The sequence below is a fragment of the Monomorium pharaonis genome, chromosome 9 (genome assembly GCF_013373865.1).
Source record: "Monomorium pharaonis isolate MP-MQ-018 chromosome 9, ASM1337386v2, whole genome shotgun sequence".
Taxonomy (NCBI): Eukaryota; Metazoa; Arthropoda; class Insecta; order Hymenoptera; family Formicidae; genus Monomorium; species Monomorium pharaonis.
In genome coordinates this window covers 9224425-9247411 of record NC_050475.1, presented here as the reverse complement: position 1 = coordinate 9247411, position 22987 = coordinate 9224425, and the positions used below count along the sequence as shown (strand labels likewise).

Genomic DNA, 22987 nt, shown 5'->3' with positions numbered 1-22987 from the left:
ATGACGGGTGTTGTTTCATTCCTCATCAGCGCTGCTGTAATCAAGTTTTTAGCCATTCTGTGTGGAATCATTCCACCCTCCCATGATATTCCATGATGATGCGTAAGCAACCATGATGCCAAGCGCTTGTCAGCGTTGCTAAGTTGATGCCACGGAATGGGATGTTGAAAAATGTAATGTGAGAGTTCGACGCCATTTTTGAGAGAGGCAAATTCCTTCACGACAAAGCTTCCCCTGACGATGAAGCCTTGCAGATCCACAAACGTTGGTACAGACATGACTGTTATCGTTGAGAAGACTGATCCACATCAATGCGCTATACATTCTTATATCATCTCAAATGTATTTTTCCGGAGAAAAGTGTGGTGGTGTCGTCGTCGTCATCTTAGGTAATTTTGCGCACAACGTTGGTCAACGGATTGTACTGAACTATGCGATCGTGTATGATGAGACAGTACGCGGTGCTGCTCGCGGGTACGTTCTCTTTACAGTCAAATTCTATACGCACATCTACAGTTGCACTCTTAATCGATTCGTTTTGTCGAGAGCAATCGATAATCACAAACGGACCTTTTTGTCGAAAATTCGCGACAGATAGATTCGGCTCAAGATTATCATACCCATAATAGTCTTTACAGAAACGTGTATACATATCATACAGAATTGCCCATCTGTTTTTATCGAAATCCAGATTCATATCGTCATACGGATAACATTCCGAGTTCAGATACAGTTTTACATTTGTCAGTTTGCAATCATTGAATCGACTCGCGTCCTCAAGCATGACGTTCTTCCGACCAGCCTGCAGAGCGAAGACGACGTAACGCGGCTTCTCAAGCTGAGTAGCGGTCTTGATAGCCCATGTATGTTTGGTTGTGCGTTGCAATAATGGAAACTCATACAGATCCCATGAGCAAAAAGCCATGCTGAGGTATCGCCCGCTTTCCAGAGCACGCAACATCGACAGTTTATTTCTCTCATTCAACAGCACATGCGGCATTCGCCATTGTACTTTGAATAATTCAATTTCTGGTTCCTGCGCTGGATCGCCGACTAGACAATTATTATCGTTGCGTGCGCGTATCAAGATCAACTCGTGACGAGCGTTAATCACCACGCGTTTGTAATCTTCGCAAAATCCCAATAGCATGTTAAGTGGCACACAAAAATTAAAGTATCCATTTACATGATACCACGGATCCCAACCAGCGTTATTCGCAATTTTGGTTCTGTTAGTTGACATGGTCATATAATTCTTGAGCGTGCTAGTTATTCCAACGTTTCTGTTACGATCAATCTCTACACCGTCAAGTTCATATCGAATCTCATCAAACATAAACGCGATACAATTATTCCCCAATGTCACACTAGATCCCGTAACTGTTTTTTTTATCGTAACTTTTCCCTCGATGTATAGAACTTTCAGACGGTAACGTGTATAAATCCTGATGTTGTATAGGTATTCTTATCTCATCACTGTGATCAAACGTTGTATTGGCAAACGGATTATACGTGTGAGTCTCGATCTTGATGATGCGATCATCGAAGATCGGTTCATTCTCGATGTTTAAAATGTCCGTCATTGTCGTACTGCGAATCCCAAAGATTGAAGAAATGCAACGTTTGACGCGATAAGTTTCTTTTTCTCAGTGCAAACTTCTTTTCTTGATGATTGAAATTTACTACTAAATGTCGGTTTTGTAAACGATGTGTTATCTTTTACGTGCCCGTTCAATACGAGCATCTCACGCTGCGTCTACACAAGCGTTATCGTCGTAGTCGTCGTACGTGCAATCTGACGGTGATTTCTTCTCCTCGAAAATTAAGCAATCGTCCGTGCTGATCGACGACACGTATCGTCAAATCTGAAATGCTCCGTGTGGTGATCGGCAGATAAATGATCTGCCTCGGTGTTTCCGAGATCTTATATCCTGGTGTCACGTTCGGAGAAAATTTGTGTATCGTATGCACGCGTTTGTCGTTACTGTATGCGCTTGAGGTCACGTTACATTCTATGCGAATAATGTTTACGTTGATAATGTTAATTGATAAATCTGATTTATACCATTTTCGCGGCTTTAATATACGATCTGAAGAAAATCCTAGCAACGATCCAATATTGTTGGACTTGCTAAAATTTATTTTATAGGCGCATATTATCTCGCTCTTCATCGTATTGTTATTCGCGCGAAGTACTATCGGGAAATCCTTATCACCGCTATCTTTATTGACATCGTTGTCTTCAAGTGGGATGTCATCATGCGATATGTGTGTAACGCTACCATCGTCTTGTTTTTCATTATCATTAGTTGCATATTCCAGACGTTTCAGCATTTTGTGTTTCAAAAACTCGTTTATGGCTTGCAGTTTGTACGATCCCTCGGGAATCGTAATTTCCACATCTTCTTCATCAAAGTAAAACTTATTATTCGAAGCATTTACATTTGGAATCGTGTTGTAAGTCTCAAAGTTCATTAGACCGAGCTCGTAATTGTCATCGCTCAAATCTATAATTGGAAAGTATGTTGTAGTGAGGACGCTGTCCTTCCCAGTTAACGTAAGTATCAACGACATGATTGAAAAACCGTCCAACGAATACTGAGTTAATTCGCATGCTGTCGAGCTTTAAATTCATACGCATCGACCGTTCGGAGAAACTGTAAACACAATTGCCCACAAATGCTCTGATTGTAGGTTTGATAGGACGTTCGATTGTACTCTATCTTTGTCACACCGTCTCCGAAATATCGTACAAGTTCTTTAGGTGGTCGAAGATTACCAAAACTATCGAAATATATCACGTGATTGTCTCTCTTTGCGTACGCTACCCAATGAGTACCGGGACCCGTCACATCATCCAGGTTTACGATACCGCTCTCATTTTGTCGTGGACCGCTTATCGGTAATGCGTTACGCATGAAAACATCTCTAAAGTATGGAATACGCATACGAATAGCCAGTTGCTGCAGTTGCACATTTGTCATTGCACCCACAGGCATTTTTAGCGTTTTTTTGACGTTTTTTTTTTCCTTTCGCTGTTACACCTTTTCGGTATTTGTATGGAGCGAGGTACAGTCCCTTTCCACCTGTGTATGGACCAAGATATACACCACGACCTTCCATCGTGTGATTGTGACGTTGTAACTCCTCGAGCTGACTTCGCGCGACTTTACTATCATTCACTGCTTTTGCCACGCTAGCCGCTCCACCGATCATGGATCCGAGTGCGCCCAATAACGGTAGAATCGGTAACATGCCGCCTCGTTTTGCTGTTGGAAGTACTCGTTTTTTTTTCGTTGTCTTTTTCTTCATTGTCGTCTTCCTCATGCCCATGCCAATCTTTGTTTTAGCTTTCATAGCTGCCCAAACAGCAGCAGCAGCAGCTTTCTCTTTTAGAGCTGAATCTTTTGCGATTACACGTCCTAATGCTTTCGTGGCGAGTACCTTGTCCGCCGCGTTTCGTTTAGCGAGATTGTTGTTATGAGAATAAGCAATATCGTGTTCGCGGCACGCTGCGTCCAATGGATTTACACCCTGATCGCCTCTGGCTAATCGTTTTTTCAAGTGTGTTCCCGGACCGCAAAACTGATATCCAGGGATATGTAGCTCGAAAGGAAGCGCGTTTATCAAGCGATTTAACAAACCACAACCCGATGGCATTCGCTACAATTCTTTATCAACGGTGTGGGACCGTTGAAATCAGGAATATCAGAGGGATGTGATAACAGCGCGAATATCTTTGCTACTGAACGATTCGCGGTTTTGCGCGCATATAAATAGACGTTCGGTCCTACCTTTTTACTTAGTAGAAAATGAGGTTCGTACGACAACCGTTGGCGATACGCGTTACAAACTATGACAACAAATTGTCACTGATGGGTGACAGTGAGAAGCGTAAGCATGGTGAAATGCTGCCGAGTACTATACGTGCAATTATTTGCGGACCCTCGAATTGTGGTAAAACTAACGTTATCATAAGCTTGTTGGAAAGTCCGCACGGCGTACGTTTCGAGAACGTGTACGTGTACTCGAAATCGTTGCAGCAGCCGAAATATCGATACTTGGAGAATTTGTTAACATCGATCGATGAAATCGGTTACTTTACATTCTTTAATAACAGTGACGTTATTCCTCCGAGCGAGGCGCGTTCAAACTCAATCTTCATTTTTGATGACGTGGCGTGTGATAAGCAAGATACGATAAGAGAATACTTTTCAATGGGTAGACATTCAAACGTCGATAGTTTTTATCTCTGTCAGACGTATGCTAGAATACCTAAACATCTTATACGTGACAACGCGAACCTATTAATCTTATTCAAGCAGGATAATACCAACCTGAAGCATGTATACAACGATCACGTGAATACCGATATGACGTATGATGATTTTTGTACATTGTGTCGCGATTGTTGGCAGCGTGATTATGGATTTCTAGTGATAGACAAGGATAGTGAGCTTGCTAACGGACGATAGAAGAGGATTTAACGAGTTTGCGATACCACGGAACGATTAGTCGTTATCGATACGTCAACGTTAAACAAACGTCAACATGGCTGAAAAGAAAGATATACGCGAGCGTGAAAATATTGCAAAGGAGATTGAGAAAACGAGTGAATCAATCCGAAAAAAACATCGTGCCTTGAAGACCGGTAGGATCGAAGAGGATATCGTGACCAAGAGACACTTTGAACCTCTCATTGAACCACTGCAAAAGATTGTTGACAATTCTAGTACACACGCAATAAAAGAGGAGCCTCGTGACGATGATGTTGAAACGTCGTTTGTTCAGAAGGATACGACAAAGAGTAAGATAAAGAGGAAACAAAAAAACACTTCGATGGATCACACTTTAAACGAATCGTACAAACTTATGCGGTATACATTAAACGACGCGGTAGATTTGCCATCGATACAGGATGAGCAGCATCAGCATACGTTAAATGATGCAATGGATTCACCAGCGATGGATTCGCCAGCAATAGCGTCCACGCCGCGTATGGTTGTTGTACAACCCAAGTCGCTCCAGAACGAAGATGTTTTTGAAACGACAGACGATTCGTTTGCAGCAATCGTTCGAAATCGTTTGCAAACACCAGGGGGTCTAAAGCGTTGTCGCAGCACTTTGGTCCGCTAGGTCAAGAGTACATCGGAGATTTCCTCAGCGGTCATGGTGAAAAAGAGAAAATTATAGATATCGTTTACGGTGTTTATCTGGGCAAGGATGGAATGATGCTTGGTAGTAAAAAGTTTGACGTGGACAGCGAAGATAACATAATTGTCGACGGTATGCGATACGTTGGCACACCGGGTCTTTACGAACTAATCTTTAAGAGATATCCTGATGATTCCCTCTACATGGAAAACGATAAACGAAAGTACAAAAACATATTGTTGGTTACAAACGCGCATAAACGAAATCACGTTTCACACGGTCGATTATTGAGCAACAAGGGATATAAGTATAAATATATAATTGCACCGTTATTAAATGATAAATTTACGATTGGAAAAGGATTACCTAACGTTGCGACATTAAATGATAACGCGATTGATTACGTGCACTGGGATGATCCCAACGAGCTAGTGGATCGCTTACGTTTGCTTGAAGCTTCGCGTCAAGCTGGTCACAATGCACATGATAATGAGATGTTGTCAATAATTGAGGAACTTCGCGAGGCTGGCCTTATTATAAATTAACATGAAAGAACGTGAAACGAACGTAAAAGAACGTGAAACGAACGTAAAAGAACGTGAAACGAACGTAAAAGAACGTGAAACGAACGTAAAAGAACGTGAAACGAACGTAAAAGAACGTGAAACCAACGTGAAAGAACGTAAAACGAACGTGAAAGAACGTGAAACGAACGTGAAAGAACGTAAAAGAACGCGAAAGAACGTGAAACGAACGTGAAAGAACGTGAAACGAACGTGGAACGAACGTGAAACGAACGTAAAAGAACGTAAAACGAACGTGAAAGAACGTGAAACGAACGTGAAAGAACGTAAAAGAACGTAAAAGAACGTAAAACAAACGTGAAAGAACGTGAAAGAACGTGAAACGAATGTGAAAGAACGTAAAAGAACGTAAAAGAACGAAATAAATCATAGTGTAATTTCATCGCGCGCGTTATTACTTGATCAAGTTTGCGAAACATGAAATCATTGAAATTCAATAGACGCGTTAGTTCGGAAAGACTGCGACTCGTCGAGGAACTGCACGCTCCAGCAAGAAGAAATTTTCCACGAAGACGTGTTATAGTTCGAGGATACGACGACTTGTGGCAGGCTGATATCGTTGAGATGCATCCGTATTCGCGTTTCAACAAAGGCTATCACTACATACTCACTGTCATCGATGTGTTGAGCAAGTATGCGTGGGTTGTACCACTCAAGAGCAAGGGTGGAAGCGAGACGGCTAACGCTATCGCCAAGATAATTCGAGAGAGCAGTAGACATCCGAAAAACTTGCAAACCGATATGGGGAAGGAGTTTTACAACGCTGATGTACAGAAACTCTTGAAAAAACATGATATCAATCATTATTCTACGTACTCTGTAATGAAAGCGTCGGTCGTTGAGCGATTCAATCGCACGCTGAAAAACGACATGTGGAAACAGTTTACGTTCAACGGCAATTACAAATGGATTGATATGTTACCGCGTCTCGTGTCTACTTACAATACCCGAAAGCATCGAACAATTGGCATGCGACCCGTTGACGTAACACCCGCAATAGCTGAAAGACTCTTGGCTACAGTATACAACGCTATAAAGATTGCCGGTCCGGCAAAATTTAAAGTGGGTGACTCTGTACGCGTAAGCAAGTACAAAACTGTCTTTGAAAAGGGTTATACACCAAATTGGACGACTGAGGTGTTTAAAATCATTAAAGTCCAGCATACCAATCCCGTAACCTATCTACTCGAGGATTATCGCGGAAAATCTATATCTGGAGCGTTCTACGAGTACGAATTACATCGCACGACTCATCCGGATGTATTTCTTGTGGAAAAAATATTACGCAGGAAGGGTGACGAGGTCTACTAAAGTGGTTGGGATTCGATGGATCACACAATTCATGGATACACAAAGACAATATCATTTGATTCATACAGAATAATAAACATTTATTTATTATAAACATACAAAAGTATAATGTATAAAATATACAAATAAATTTTTATGATATATAACAAAGAGTATCTTTATTATTCCTTCTTCCTTATCCTTAATATATAATAGGTATAAAAATCTTTTTTCGTACGAGTTTTAGATATATAAACATATATGTGAAATATAAAATACAAAGACGCAGAAATATAAAATACATAAAATATGTGTAAAATGTATAATATATACAGTATAAAATGTAAAACTACAAAAATACATGTAAAATGCAAAATACATAATAGAAAATATATAAATATGAAATACGTATTTAATACAATATATTACAAAGGTATCCGCCAATGTCCCCACGGCAATGTCTCAATTGAATCCGGCACGAGATATCGTTTGTCATCGTACGGGCTCAGGGCGATTTTTTTTTCTGATATCGTGTATACTTCATGTAACTTTGATCGTATACATGATTGGCGACGTGTCATTTCGATTTCTTCACGGAGACAGTGTGTATAATCATCGAATGTTATAGTTCGCGCGACGACGCTGCTCTTGACACCTTTGGCCTTTTTGGTGTCTTTCTTCCCATTCACCCTCATTGCATACATTTTCGCCCTGAGTCCAACAAACTCGATCATTATCGCACCGTTGTTCTCATCCTTCATCAGACCCGGCACTTTTTTATTTTCAAGAGGCATACCGTACGCATTACCGATCGGATAATCGCTGGTATCGAATCTTGTAATATCACGTTTCATATTTTCATAAATATTCTCACACTCGACATGATATATGAGACTGTCGGTGTCGGTATACATTACTTTGCATTTGTCGCGATACAGTGGTAGCATGTACTCGTGGTGAAATTCATACAAACAGATTTTAGAAATGTCAAGTATACACATTCCTACGTAGATCGGCTTGTTGAATTTCACCTCGAGATTACGCAGTTCGATAGCGATTAGGTTCTCTGAAAATACGCTTCTACTGTAAAAATTAGGTTTTGCGATCATTGCCTCCGCGCCGTACCGTCCGTCCCATTTCGTTAATAGTTTTACGTCAACGTGATTGCGCACATTCTCCATAGTTTTCCCGAATACCGCATTATTCATAAGTTTATATAAATTTTTTTCGAAATCATTTTTTGCAAGGGTTCGGAATTGTGTGTTTAATTCAATATACTTGCGGAGCCATGGAGATTGTGCGAATTTTAACACGCGGTGTATTTGTGTTACGCGGAGACCATGACGCATGCACTGTTGCAAGTTGCGATAATGAATGATGTAACGCTTCTTATCGCAAACAGTTGCAAGCAATTTCTCTTCTCGCGTACCGGGCGGCTTGTCGCGCGTCGGACAGAACGGTAGATCGGCGTGCGCGTCGTGAAGATTTTGAGGATACTCGAGATCAACCTCGAGAATGTAACCAGTTGGTGAATCCGGAGCGATTGCGTTCACGTTAAAATTTAAGATATCTTCAACCCATTGAAATTTAGCGTAAGGCAAAGGTTGGCACATTGCCCATCCGTATAAATTATTGACGTCAAAGTACATCAGGTACGATGACGGTTTAGATGAGTCATACGACTGCATGTACTTATTATTCGCTTGTGCATATCTACCTGAACATTGACTTAAACCTCCACGTATACCGCGCTCAATGAACAATATCATGTCAATGTCTGTGAGTAGTTCAAATGTAATTTTAGTATATTTTAGCATAGCGTCCCACGTATATCCGGGGAGTGTATAATAATGTGCAGGATCGAGACCATAACTTTGAATACATGTGTCACGAAAATTTTCGAAAATGTCAGCTAATAACAAAACATCTGTTTTTAAATATAAGTCACTGTATTCACCTAGCGTTTGAATAGAGAATCGCTTCCAGACATTCTCAGCGTGTGCGTAATCGCTCTCGGACACCGTATCACCGATCAGGCTACTGTAAAATGATTCGCGCGGCGGTAAACACGTGTCCTGCAACTTGTCCGCGCAATCCACATATTCATAAGGAAATACGCCCTTCCGCGTTAATAAACTAAATTCTTCGCTAGATAAATTTAAAAATTCTGACCGTACAATTTTTAATTTATCAGTATTAAGATATGACGCTAATTTATCGAGACTAGTGTTAAGGAATCTATATGAATCAATGAATCTTAACTGGATATGTTTTCGCGAATCTTCTTCGGTGGTATCTTCAACGGTTTTGGTAAAAGAAATGTACTTTTCTTTTGTGATTGGTAGTAAACTAACTCCACCTTCAAACGCGGTTGCTATTTCCTTTATTATAAAGTGTGAATCATAACCTGATAAATTATGGAAAACTATTGGAATGAAAAACGAATTTTTATAATTCAAGTTGCAATTTGAATGTGCAGGACCACGATATTTACCGGTTAAATGGCAATGATCGCGCACTCGTGTATCATCCGGCGCGAACAAATTATTACATATATGACAATGTGTCGCGTTACGGTATGCCTCCCACTGTTCTTTTGACAATGGAATCATGGGAACATTGGCGGATAAACGCGTCTTAACATTATGTGATAATTCTTCTAGCTGTTTTGTAAACCACGTGACGCAATCAGGATCGCGACGAAATCTATACACGGATAACGTATCATCAAATGAGCATTGCACGTAATATCCAATGCTGAATACCTGATGGTGTTGGTATTTGTATGTTGTTGATTCTTGCTCCATGTTAGATTGCGTCTTCTGCAGCACACACTCCAAATCGGCATATACGATGAAGGGTAGCCGCTCCTTATGTTTGGGATTACGGAATTTCAACCACTTGTCTTTTTCACTCGGTAAAAGAATTGCGCAGTCATTCATCTGATTACAGTCTTTGCTATAGATATTCAACTTTTCCTCGGAATAAAAGTAATGTAAACATCTGTGAATAATAAAAGAAAAAAATTTAATTTACTATTATTTATTTAAAAAAATTTTATAAATATGTTTATAAAGAATTATTACTTACCGATCACAAATGTATTTTTTGTGTTCCTTTTTACTCAATTGTGATCCCACGAGCCGAGAGAGATTTTTTATCCATGTGAAATGGCCTATGTTATCGTTGTGCGGTTCTTGCATGTATAATAAGTTTACATGTTGCTCCTTCTTGTCATCGGAAAGTCGCAGGGGGACAAATCTTTCCTCTTCGACGCCGTACACATTAATGGAAATGTTGTTATTGAGTCGCTCGAATTTTTTAATGTCTTTTAGCGCGACTGGAAAATCAATATCTCCGAAATTTAAAATTGCTGAATAATGTGGGTATGACGACACTCTATCACTATTTCTGTCTGCAGGATGTAGAGCGGCGACCACTGACCACGCGAAACATGCATTGTCTTTTGATTGCACGTTCACTACCGCTCTTTTCAGCATAATAGGTCGTGGTAATGTGAAACGACATCCCGCACGCATAGGATTATACTTATTTATATTAATTGTTAAGTTTAGTATACGTGATAACGCCCACCCACTATCACGTTCTTGAAATTCATCGAGCAACGCTAACGTAGGCTCGATGACGTACCGCTTGTACCACTCATCCAAGTCTGATGTTCTAAAAAGATCGCTGTTTCTCGTGGTATAACTCTTATTAGCACGTTTATCCCCTGCTATAAATTCGCCATTGAACGCGGTGTTAACTTTTACACTACCGTGTCTTTCTAAAGCATCTCGCACTCGCTCTAGCACAATGTCTTTAGCATCTTCTAGAAAATGACGAGGCTCAATGTGACGCACGTTAATCACTGCACCGGTTAAGATACGGCTCTCGAACGCAGTATCTATTTCGCGCCACTCAAGTCTTGCGTTATTAGTATCGTCACTAGTGCTCGCGTAGTTACCACCAACGTGCATAAAACGTCTTTCTAGTCGCACCTTTTCACCCGCGAGTCGAGCGATTCTCGCCACCATAGATTGTCTCTGTCCAATGGTGAGTCGAGGACGCTTGGCACGATTATGTTCCTCGAGTTGTTCGATACACTCCTCACATGATTGCAGCCATGTGAAAAATTTACTCAATGTAGCGACTTCGTTTGCTTCTTCTAGGAGTTCGCGTTCCACTCTCTCAAAGTTCTCCATTTGAGGAAAAAAAAACTACTTATTCATACACTGAATCACACTTGAAATATTTGCTACTGTACACAGACTTTCGGGTAAACAGACTTGAAAACGTCTAAGGGATGCTCTAAGAGTTTTACCTATATATACTTATTTGTAAAGTCACGTGACTTTTGAAAAGAATTTCGAAAAAGAGAAAGCTAAGATTTATTATGTTACTATAGGTTCAATTGTATCAAAGAAATTTTTCAGGTATAATATTAAACGCAGACTACAGTATCCGCATGTTATTTTATTTTATTTATTTATTTATTTAAAAATTTAAAGTTTTTATGTTTGTAAAATCTAGCAGCCTGATATCGGCGCTCGCTAGCAGCCAAGATAAGGGCGCTGCTTATACGATTAGTGTAGTGGGAGAGAGATAGAGAGCAAACCGTAACTGGAGTGGAATATACGTAATATAATTTTTATTATTTAATTATTTATAATTTAAATTAGAATACATATGCATATGTAATCTAACTCAAATTATAAATAATCAAATAAAAATTACATTACATATATGAAATAATAAAGTCTCTTTACCTGAGCGGCGGTGGTGGTGAGCACAAAGGACTTTCGAAAACATGTTAAGACAAGTTTCTCATTTGTTAGAAAAACAATAAACAAAAGAGTTTTGAAATTTATGATAGGGTAATATGTTATAGAGAAATAATAAAGAAAAGGAGGTTTGAAATTTATAACAGAGTAATTTGTTAAAAAGAAACAATAAACAAAGAAAAAAGAAAAGAAAGTTCAAAATTTATGACAGGGTAATTTGTTAAAAAGAAACAGTAAACAAAAGGAAGTTTGAAATTTATGACAGTATCATTTGGTATAGAGAAACAATAAACAAAGAAAGTTCAAAATTTATGACAGGGTAATTTGTTAAAAAGAAACAATAAACAAAGAAAATTCAAAATTTATGACAGGGTAATTTGTTAAAAAGAAACAATAAACAAAAAAAAAAGAAAGTTTAAAATTTATGACAAAGACGTTTGTTATAAAAAACAATAAGAACAAAAGAAATTTGAAATTTATGTGACAGATTAACCCTACCCCTCCCCGATAAATTATTTGATAACCCTTCTTTCGCGATAGATTAATTAATCCCCTCGATTAATTTCCCCGATTAATACTGCCCCTCTATTAATTACCCTCTCCTCCTCGATTAATTACCCTCTCCCTACAATTAAATACCCTCTCCCTCAAATAATTAGCCTCTCCCCATACAATTAAATACCCTCTCCCCTACAATTAAATACCCTCCCCTCTATTAATTATCCTCTCCCCTACAATTAAATACCCTCTCCTCCTCGATTAAATCCTCTCTCCCCCTCAATTAATTACCCTCCCCTCGATTAATTACCCTCTCTCCCTCAATTAATTACCCTCTCCTCGATTAATTACCCTCCCCTCCCCTCCCCTTATCCCCACTCCAACTTGAGTTAGAACCGCCCTAGCTCTACTACTTACGTGACTTTTAGTTCATTATATATATAAAAGAAAACGTACAAAAATTATTGCTATATATATATATATATATATATATATATATATATATATATATATAATACACTAAAAGTCACGTATCCCTCATATCAAGAACATGATGAATTACATGTTTCAATTAAAATGTTTTCATCAAATATAATTAATCTTTATCTCTTATTAGGCTTACGTGTACACTCAAGATAAGTATAAATTGACAGTATAAATATAGTCATGTAGCAGTCTTACATTCAATCAGTGCAATCGTTTTGTAATAATCATATGTGTGCAATTTGTTAAATTGATTTTAAATTATAATACAAAGCAAAGTTTAACATCTTTACAAATGATTCTCAATCCGCTTAATGTTGTTAGACTTTTATTGGCATCTATAAGTTCAATATATCTAACAGAAACGCCAGTAACTGAAGCAGAAATACAATTAAAAGAAGACATACAAAAATTATTACTAGATAGCATTTTTCACTATAATGGATTGGAAGTGATGGAAGAAACCTATCTCGATTATCAAGAATCTTATAAATTACACAGTTTCGAAATAATTGAAGATGACGAAGAAGCATGGAGTGAAGATAATTTAAATTCTCATCTATAGTGTTCAAACAGTGAAGTAAATTTTGACAGTACTTATAAAAGACGAGCTGTTGAATATTGGCGGAATTTAGACGATAATAAAGAAATTAACCACAGAAAAAGGCATCGTTCTCTAAAATCAGTACAAAGTAAATTTAAAAGAGTTTCATCTGAACGTCAGTTAAGACGATGGGAAGAACAACTACAATCAACTGGAAATCGTTTGGAAAAATTATCTTATATCTCCAAATTTACACATGATAAATTTACTGCAGCTATTGAATCAGGATTTATGGTTCATGATATCGATTTCAAAAGATGGGCTTTACAAGCTCAAAAAGAAATAGGAAATGTAATTCCTATATTTAAAGCATCTCACAGCTGGATATCAAGATTCAAGAAATCCCATCAAATTGTTTCAAGAAAAGTTACGAAGTTTGTAACTAAAAGAACAGTGGAAGATTCTATTGATTTACAAAATTCAGCAAATAATTTTTTAAAAACAGTGAAACCACTTATTGAACAGTTTGGAGCAGAAAATGTTTATAATTCTGATCAAAGTGGTTTTTAATTAGAAATACATTCTGGAAGATCATTGTCTCCTAAAGGAATAAAAAAAGTAGAGCGTATCGTACAATCTGTGTCGTCAACAACCCATTCATACACGATACAACCAATAATATCATGTAATGGTAATTTGCTGTCACCTTTATTTATTGTTTTGAAAGAATCTAACGGCGAATTTGGACCAAGAGTACAAAAAACTTTATTTAAACTAACAAATGTTATTGTAAAAGCATCGAAATCTGGTAAAATGACATCAGGTAATATAAATTTCCTTTTATAAGGTTTTAGATTTTTAAATATTGATAATTAAAAAAATATATAAATTTGGATAAACAATTACATAAAATTATATAATAAAATTAATCTCTGATACATAATCAATTATCATCTTTATGAAATTTTATATTTAATTTAACAATCTAATAACAATCATAAGAAAGTTATTAAATTAATTTATATTTGTTACAGATCATTTTAAAATGTGGTTAGAAGAAGCTTATTTTCCAAACATTGGTTCTAATAGCGTTCTTCTTATCGATTCATGGACCGGACATTGTCCCAATATCATTTCGGATTTAACACCTCTAGATAAACATATTACTACTATGATTATACCGAAAGGTACTACAGAAAAAATACAACTATTAGATGTTTACGGATTTAGAATTTGGAAAAATTTTGCTAAAAAATTTTCAGATATAGTTTTATTATTGGAATGTGATATAAATTTGCATGAACGAAATAATATAATAAAATTGCAATCTTTGATACATAATCAATTGTCATCCCCGCGATATCGTAACTTATTTAAATATTCGTGGTTTAAAAGTGGTTATACCAACAAAAGACTACAGGAATTTAAAAATCCAGTAGAATTTAGTTTGGATGATACTTCAACAACATGTGATATCGAAGGTTGCAATAATGCAGCTATAGTAAAATGTTCATGGTGCAGAAAATCATTATGTTTAAAACATTTCTTCGTTGAGTATCATTATTGCAATGAGTATAATGAGTAAATGATACAATACAAAATGTACAAATTTATTGTATAAATATTTAAAAATTATTTTATTAATAAATATTTAGAAATGATTGTGATGATGTAAATCACAATCTTATTATGTAAATAAACAAAATATAAAAGCATAAGACCAAAAATAGCTTTAAGAAAATAATCACAAGATATAAAGAAATAATGTACAGAAATTAGTAAAATAAAAAAATTTACTAATTTTAAAGAAAAGTAATAAAAACCATTATAATTCTTAATATTATTTATAATTTATAATTTGTGATGCTAGAATCAATTATATAGATTTCTATTATATATCTTATCAAAATTGTGTATAATCTTGTTTAGACGATAATTATTTGCGTACATGAGCACGGATAGCTTATATACGGAAATCTTTATAATTAATTCTCAAAAATGATATTTCGTAACATAACTTTAATATACATGGTTAAATTTAGAAAAAAGAAATCTTTTAATATAGCAAAAAAATTTTTTTTTAATTAAAAAAAATAATGATGGAGGGTGTTTTGTTAAACAAAAAAATTAAAAAAAATTTCTTTTCTTTACAAATTTAAAGTACTCTTGAAGCCGTACAACTTTTATTAAAAAAATTTTTTTCTATCTTTTATACTTCCGATGATATTCGCTCCGAAAGAATAAAATTGTTTTTTTTCAAAGGGGTGTTTCACCCTCTAAACATGAAACTCCGCTCATAAAAAAAATACGTGTCTCTTAGATTTGTGTGTTTGACAACATATTTCAAGGAAAATCAAATTGGCGTCGGACACTTGTGATACTTCCCTTGTAAGTAAAAGGATAGGATCGAACGCCTATATATGTGGGTGCAAAACCGCGAATCGTTTAGTAGCAAAGATATTCGCGCTGTTATCACATCTCTGATATTCCTGATTTCAACGGTCCTGCACCGTTGATAAAGAATTGTAGGAAATACCATCAGGTTGTGGTTTGTTAAATCGCTTGATAAACGCGCTTCTTTTCGAGCTACATATCCCTGGATATCAGTTTTGCGACCCGGAAACACACTTGAAAAAACGATTAGCAAGAGGCGATCAGAGTGTAAATCCATTGGACGCAGGGTGCCGCGAACACGATATTGTTTATTTTCAAAACAACGATTTCGCTAAACGACACGCGACGGACGAGGTACTCGCCACGAAAGCGTTAGGACGTGTAATCGCAAAAGATTCAGCTCTAAAAGAGAAAGCTGCTGCTGCTGCCGTTTGGGCAGCTATGAAAGCTAAAACAAAGATTGGCATGGGCATGAAGAAGATTACAATAAAGAAAAAGACAACGAAAAAGAAACGAGTACTTCCAACAGCGAAACGAGGCGGCATGTTACTGATTCTACCGTTATTGGGTGCACTCGGATCCATGATTGGTGGAGCGGCTAGCGTGGCAAAAGCAGTGAATGATAGTAAAGTCGCGCGAAGTCAGCTCGAGGAGTTACAACACAATCACACGATGGAAGATCGCGGGGTGTATCTTGGTCCATACACAGGTGGAAAGGGACTGTACCTCGCTCCATACAAATACGGAAAAGGTGTAACAGCGAAAGGAAAAAAAAAACATCGAAAGAACTTAAAAATGCCTGCGGGTGCAATGACAAATGTGCAACTGCAGCAACCGGCTATTCGTATGCGTATTCTATACTTTAGAGATGTTTTCATGCGTAACGCATTACCAATAAGCGGTCCACGACGAAATGAGAGCGGTATCGTAAACCTGGATGATGTGACGGGTCGCGGTACTCATGGGTAGCGTATGCAAAGAGAGACAATCACATGATATATTTTGATAGTTTTGGTAATTTTCGACCACCTAAAGAACTTGTATGATATTTCGGAGACAGTGTGACAAAGATAGAATACAATCGAACGTCCTATCAAACTTACAATCAGAGCATTTGTGTTTACAGTTTCTCTGAACGGTCGATGCGTATGAATTTAAAGCTCGACAACATGCGAATTAACTCAGTATTCGTTGGACGGTTTTTCAATCATGTCGTTGATACTTACGCTAACCGGGAAGGACAGCGTCCTCACTACAACGTACTTTCTAATTATACATTTGAGCGATGACAATTACGAGCTCGGTCTAATAAACTTTGAGACTTACAACACAATTCCGAACGTAAATGCTTCGAATAATAAGTTTTACTTTGATAAAGAAGACGTGGAAATTACGATTCCCGAGGGATCGTACGAACTGCAAGCCATAAACGATTTTTTGAAACACAAAATGCTGAAACGTCTGGAATATGCAGCTAATGATAATGAAAAACAAGACGATGGTAGCGTCACACACATATCGGTGACATCTCAATTGAAGACAACGATGTCGATAAAGACAGCGGTGATAACGATTTCCCGATAGTACTTTGCGCGAATAACAATACGATGAGGAGCGAGATAACATGCGCCTATAAAATAAATTTTAGCAAGCCCAACAATATTGGATCGTTGTTAGGATTTTCTTCAGATCGTATATTAAAACCGCTAAAATGGTATAAATCAGATTTATCAATTAACATTATCAAGGTAAACATTATCCGCATAGAATGTAACGTGACCTCAAGCGCATACAGTAACGACAAGCGCGTGCGTACGCGTTACGCATGAATTTTCTCCGAACGTGACACTAAGATCTCGGAAACACCGATTCAGATCATTTATCTGTCGATCACCGCATGGAGCATTTCGGATTTGACAATACACGTCGTCGATCAGCACGGACGATTGCTTAATTTTCGAGGGGAAGAAATCATCGCGAGCGGGCGCACGCTAAGCGACCTCAATCGTTAGATTGCACGTACGATGACTACGACGATAACGCTTGTGTAGACGCAGCGTGAAATGCTCGTGTGAACAGGCACGTAAAAGATAACACATTGTTTACAAAACCGACATTTAGTAGAAAATTTCAATCAACAAGAAAAAAAGTTTGCATTGAGAAAAAGAAACTTACCGCGTCGAACGTTGCATTTCTTCAATCTTTGGGATTCGCAGTACGACAATGACGGACATCTTAAACATCGAGAATGAGCCGATCTTCGATGATCGCATCATCAAGATCGAGACTTACACGTACAATCCGTTTGCCAATACAACGTTTGATCACAGCGATGAGATAAGAATACCTATACAACATCAGGATTTATACACGATACCGTCTGAAAGTTTTTTATATATCAAGGGAAAAGTTACGATAAAAAAAACAGTTACGGGGTCTAGTGTGACATTGGGGAATAATTGCATCGCGTTTATGTTTGAGGAGATTCGATATGAACTTGACGGTGTAGAGATTGATCGTAACAGAAACGTTGGAATAACCAGCACGCTCAAGAATTATATAACCTGTGACGTGACAGCCGCAGGCTGCTGTCCGTCACAAGGCCCTGAGGGCCCTTACGCAATAACATCACACGGGCCCTGCGTCCTCCCGCTCGGGAGCGGACGCAAAAGCGTATTCTCTTGTACTTTTGTGTGTGTGACGTCCCACGTGCTGTCCATCTAATTAATTGTTAAGATTTTTGCGAGCGTTATTCCGCGGGTGCGGCGGAGATCGGTGGCTCTGAAGATCTCGTTATAGTTTTCGGACATCTCGTCTCAACGGAAAATCTTCCCGGAGATTGCAGAGGAACGGACAACGAGGGAGTCAAAGAAGACCCTTTCTAAGCGGGGGTCCGCAGGTAATGCCGCCCTTATCTTGCCTACCGTTTGTGCCATGTAAGAATTCCGATATTGCCGCTGAATCACGCTTTCAGGACCCAGCGACGGCGCGCGATGCCGACATCCCGACAGGGCGACTGCAGACCCGATACCGCGGGAAGTCCGGCGAAAGAATCACGATAACTCAAGATCCGCCGACGCCCCGTCGAGGAGGAAATAACGCCCCGATGGCGGAGGATACGCCGGGCGAGGAGAGAAGAGTCGGCCGCGTAAAGAAGCGTTAGGATTCCCGTGCCCGGGGCCCATAATTATCGACTGCCGTGCGTGGATCGATCAGCCGGCGACAGCGTGGGCACCGCGCTCTGCGCGAAAATCGATTTTCGCGAAATCAGCCAATAAGGGCTTGGAGCGCCGGAGGCAAGGTGGGGCGCGCCGCCAAGCGGCTCCTGCGAGATCCAGGATTCCTCACTCGTGCTGCGGACTTAGAAACTACAACTGTGCGTGCGTTCCGAGATCCCGAGCCGAGCTGTCAGAGAGGACGCAGGGACGGAAGCCATCCCGACCCGGAGGAGGCCAAAAGGAGAGAGGCAAAGTAGTGAGACGAGCGTCACACGAATTGTAAAGCCACCGATTTCGCGGGTTGGGCGAGCCGTGAGGAAGTCGCGTAATTATCGCAGTATCTTTCGGCGTATTTATTGGAGCCACGAGCTCGCGGATTCAGCGGAGCATCGTTGTCTCGCCCGATCGCGCCCGTCCGCGTGATTCCGCTCCGTGCTGTACATTTCATAATAGCTTCGCGTTGCGTGTGCGTCCCGATCCGCAGCCGAGTCAATCGTCGTTTCGTCCGGTCGTCGTGTCGCGGGTTATTCCCGCGTTGTATCTTGTCGCGCCTTGGAAAACTTAGTCGTTGATATTGTATAATTGGGTCGATCGCACTGTTATTGCGAGCCCTTTGGTGAGTGCGCTCTGATCGTTATCGACGCAACCGTCTTGAATCGCCCGACGGGCGAGTAAATAATAATTATCGCGCTTATCATTTGCGAGAATCGTTAGAGCGCGGGAGAACACGAGTCCGTCGCGTGTCGCGCGGGCTCGGAGTTGCGATCCGTCCCGTTCGCCCTTGACGAGGTCGTCCTCCTGGCGGGAGTTGGCGTCCACCAACGACGCCGGGTCAAGCGTAGACAAGTCGGAGAGTTCCCACGTACGCATCATAACCCGCTCGTTCAATACACCGTTCTCGCAATATTCGATACCCAGTGGTCGCCAGCTGGTAACGCGCGCGAGCCATCACCGCTCCGCAGAGTCGCCCACTACTGTAATTCTTACGGTCAAATACAATTGTTAATTTCTCTGTTACATTTGTGTCGTGTAAGTAATTCTCTCGCCTTCCCGATTCCACCCGCCCGCACCGAACCTCTCCCTCTGCCATTGGAGGGCTGAGCAGCTGAATATCGGAGCCGCTAACGCCCCGGTCGCCTAGCGTGCGCCCGTCTTTCCCGCGATTCAAGTATCGTAACATTCGTTTGCGATTTGGTGCACACAGAGTGGTAACGCTTAACGCTTAACGTACTTGGCGCCCAACTTAGTATTACGTCGGGAAACCTCGCGAAGATAGTCGCCCCGACACCCGGGCGGCTAAGGGCCGCGACCAGGGACGGAGGCGAAGTTGGCCGTCGCTCGCGAGCGACGGTTACAAACCATGTCAACTAAAGAATTATATAACCATGTCAGAACCAAAATTGCAAATAACGTTGGTTGGGATCCGTGGTATCATGGGAATAAGTCCGACCGAGGGGGTCGGACGGGGGCGACTCCTCGCTGAGCCGAGGGGGATACAGTTCCGTTATTTTATTTTCTTTTGGATTTTTTAGTTTCCGCGATACCGTTTTCCATTGGCAGTGCCAATCATTTAAAATTAAGACGCCGAATGTGAGCTCATCTGAAAAGTGTGTCAAAGGCGACGGAGGAGCGTCCTTCGTGGGAATTCTTTACGAGCGATCGACAGTGGAAGGAGCACCCCGCAAGGAGTTTCCCCGCCAAGCCGTGCGTCGGGCCCCGCGGCGCGGTGCCGACACCGAGCCAAGAGTACCGACCGCGCCGAATTACAGCGCTGCAATACGACGACTCCCGGCAAGGGTCACGCCATGGGCACGCCACCGGGTTACAGACCGGAAGAGTAACCACAGCCATGTCAACCGCCAGCCGCCAAGATCGGTTCGGTCGCGGCCTGGCCAGCCAGACCAGCCGAAACGGCACGGCACAAGGGACCCCACCTGTGGAGCACGTGCCGATCAGGGACGCTCCGAGAGCTGAAGCAACGCGGCGCGGGATCGAGGATCACGCGAGTCGGGCGGATCCACCTATCGGAAATCGAAGAGCGCCCGCGCATGCGCGGCGGCTCGAGCCGGCCGGCGCGGGACCGGGGCTCCTCACTGTTCGGCAAGCCGGGCGATACGACGTATCACAGAGGACCAGCCCCGTGTTATCGACTTCGGCGGACGAGGATTGTGGATTTTGTAAGGCCATCACTCGGCAGCCACGCGGAATTTAGTAAGATTCGGTAAGGCGGTCGACTTTCGTGCGGGAACGGATAAGGGATACCGTTTCTTGTCGTATTACCGGTGATCCCGAATCCGATACCGTTTTTGCTGTTGTTTGTTCCTTAGTGTTGAGAAACTCGAAATACAAAGTAAAGTCTTGTGACCGCACGAGAGATCGGACCGACCGGCCCGAATATTTAGTTATTAAGTACGTCCCTCTCGGACAAAGCCGGCACCGACAGTCATTTTGTAGTTGATAATTGCGTTCTTTATTACCGCGAATACTGTTTTCGGACATATTATAATTGTTGTGGTTGGCGAGCGGAAAGTCTCGACGGCCTCCCGCCTCGTAGAGTAAATCTTAAGTTTCCGCATTCTTTTTGTGCTGACTTCCGGCTTCCATCTTAACCACATCTCTGTGAACTTATGACGTTTTGTTAAGTGGAGTAAAATCCATGATTTTTGTTGACACCGTACTCGGTGTCAACTAAAATCTGACACATTAATCATTAAAGAAATATATTTTGATATTTAATATTCAATTGACGATTGTGTACCGATTCTCTTCTACGACCTGCCTCGATCTGAGCTCTCCACCCCCCTGGTTACTAAAGAACCACGCCCCTCTACCGCTTCGAGAAACGAGCCACCGGCAGTAGTAACGCTTCCTATCCGGCTACCAACTTATAGTTAATTGTTGTGTGGCGCGGAAATCCGCGCCTGGCGCCCAGGAATATAGAGCATTGCGAAGTTACCGTTCAAGCAAGCTACCGTTTTCGAACGTTACCGATTTCGCGAGGAAGCGTTATACGCGAACTGTTATAGAAATTATCGTTAATTGGTCGTAGTCCCTCGGACCTGGCGGTTCCCGAAGGAAAGCTACGTCGCAGGATACTTTAATTTTTGTGTACCACTTAACATGCTACTGGGATTTTGCGAAGATTACAAACGCGTGGTGATTAACGCTCGTCACGAGTTGATCTTGATACGCGCGCGCAACGATGATAATTGTCTAGTCGGTGATCCAGTGCAGGAACCGGAAATTGAATTATTCAAAGTACAATGGCGAATGCCGCATGTGCTGTTGAATGAGAAAAATAAACTGTCGATGCTGCGTGCTCTGAAAAGCGGGCGATACCTCAGCATGGCTTTTCGCTCATGGGATCTGTATGAGTTTCCGTTATTGCAACGCACAACCAAACATACATGGGCTATCAAGACCGCTACTCAGCTCGAGAAGCCGCGTTACGTCGTCTTCGCTCTGCAGGCTGATCGGAAGAACGTTATGCTTGAGGACGCGAGTCGATTCAATGATTGCAAACTGACAAATAAAACTGTATCTGAACTCGGAATGTTATCCGTATGACGATATGAATCTGAATTTCGATAAAAACAGTCAATTCTATACGATATGTACACACGTTTCTGTAAAGACTATTATGGGTATGATAATCTTGAGCCGAATCTATCTGTTGCGAATTTTCGACAAAAAGATCCGTTTGTGATTATCGATTGCTCTCGAATCGATCAAAAGCGCAACTGTAGATGTGCGCATAGAATTTGATTGTAAGGAGAATGTGCCCGCGAGCACCACCGCGTACTGTCTCATCATACACGATCGCGTAGTTCAGTAGAATCCGTTGACCAACCTTGTACGCTAAATTACCTAAGACGACTACGACGCCACCGCTTTTTTCTCCAGAAAAATACATTTGAGACGATATAAGAATCTATAACGCACCGATGTGAACCACAGTCTTCTCAACGATAACAGTCATGTCTGTACCAACGTTTGTGGATCTGCAAGGCTTCATCGTCAGAGGAAGCTTTGTCGTGA

At 40.6% G+C, this 22987-nt stretch overlaps 3 protein-coding genes across 3 annotated transcripts; 1 reads left to right on the top strand and 2 right to left on the bottom strand.

Moving 5' to 3' along the window:
* Window positions 1–385: 385 nt before the first annotated feature.
* On the bottom strand, window positions 386–1583 carry LOC118647355. The gene is made up of 2 exons (XM_036292127.1): window positions 1400–1583; window positions 386–1299 (listed from the first exon to the last, which is right to left on the bottom strand). The coding sequence occupies exons 1-2, from the start codon at window positions 1581–1583 to the stop codon at window positions 386–388; spliced, it is 1098 nt and encodes a 365-aa protein (XP_036148020.1).
* Window positions 1584–7421: 5838 nt separating this feature from the next.
* Window positions 7422–9993, bottom strand: LOC118647413. Its single transcript, XM_036292268.1, has one exon. It carries the CDS (start codon window positions 9968–9970, stop codon window positions 7454–7456), a length of 2517 nt encoding a protein of 838 aa, XP_036148161.1. The 5' UTR covers window positions 9971–9993; the 3' UTR covers window positions 7422–7453.
* A 2848-nt stretch (window positions 9994–12841) lies between these two features.
* Window positions 12842–15374, top strand: LOC118647415. Its single transcript, XM_036292273.1, has 2 exons — window positions 12842–14160; window positions 14372–15374. Exons 1-2 carry the CDS (start codon window positions 14151–14153, stop codon window positions 14920–14922), a joined length of 561 nt encoding a protein of 186 aa, XP_036148166.1. The 5' UTR covers window positions 12842–14150; the 3' UTR covers window positions 14923–15374.
* The last annotated feature ends 7613 nt before the right edge of the window (window positions 15375–22987 follow it).

Excerpts from the sequence above, each read along its gene's own strand:
- LOC118647355 (XM_036292127.1), bottom strand. The coding sequence starts at position 1,583 with ATGACGGACATTTTAAACATCGAGAATGAACCGATCTTCGATGATCGC. Across the intron at positions 1,300-1,399 it reads TTCTATACATCGAGGGAAAA|AGATTGATCGTAACAGAAAC; the intron begins GTTACGATAAAA and ends TTGACGGTGTAG.
- LOC118647413 (XM_036292268.1), bottom strand. The coding sequence starts at position 9,970 with ATGAATGACTGCGCAATTCTTTTACCGAGTGAAAAAGACAAGTGGTTG.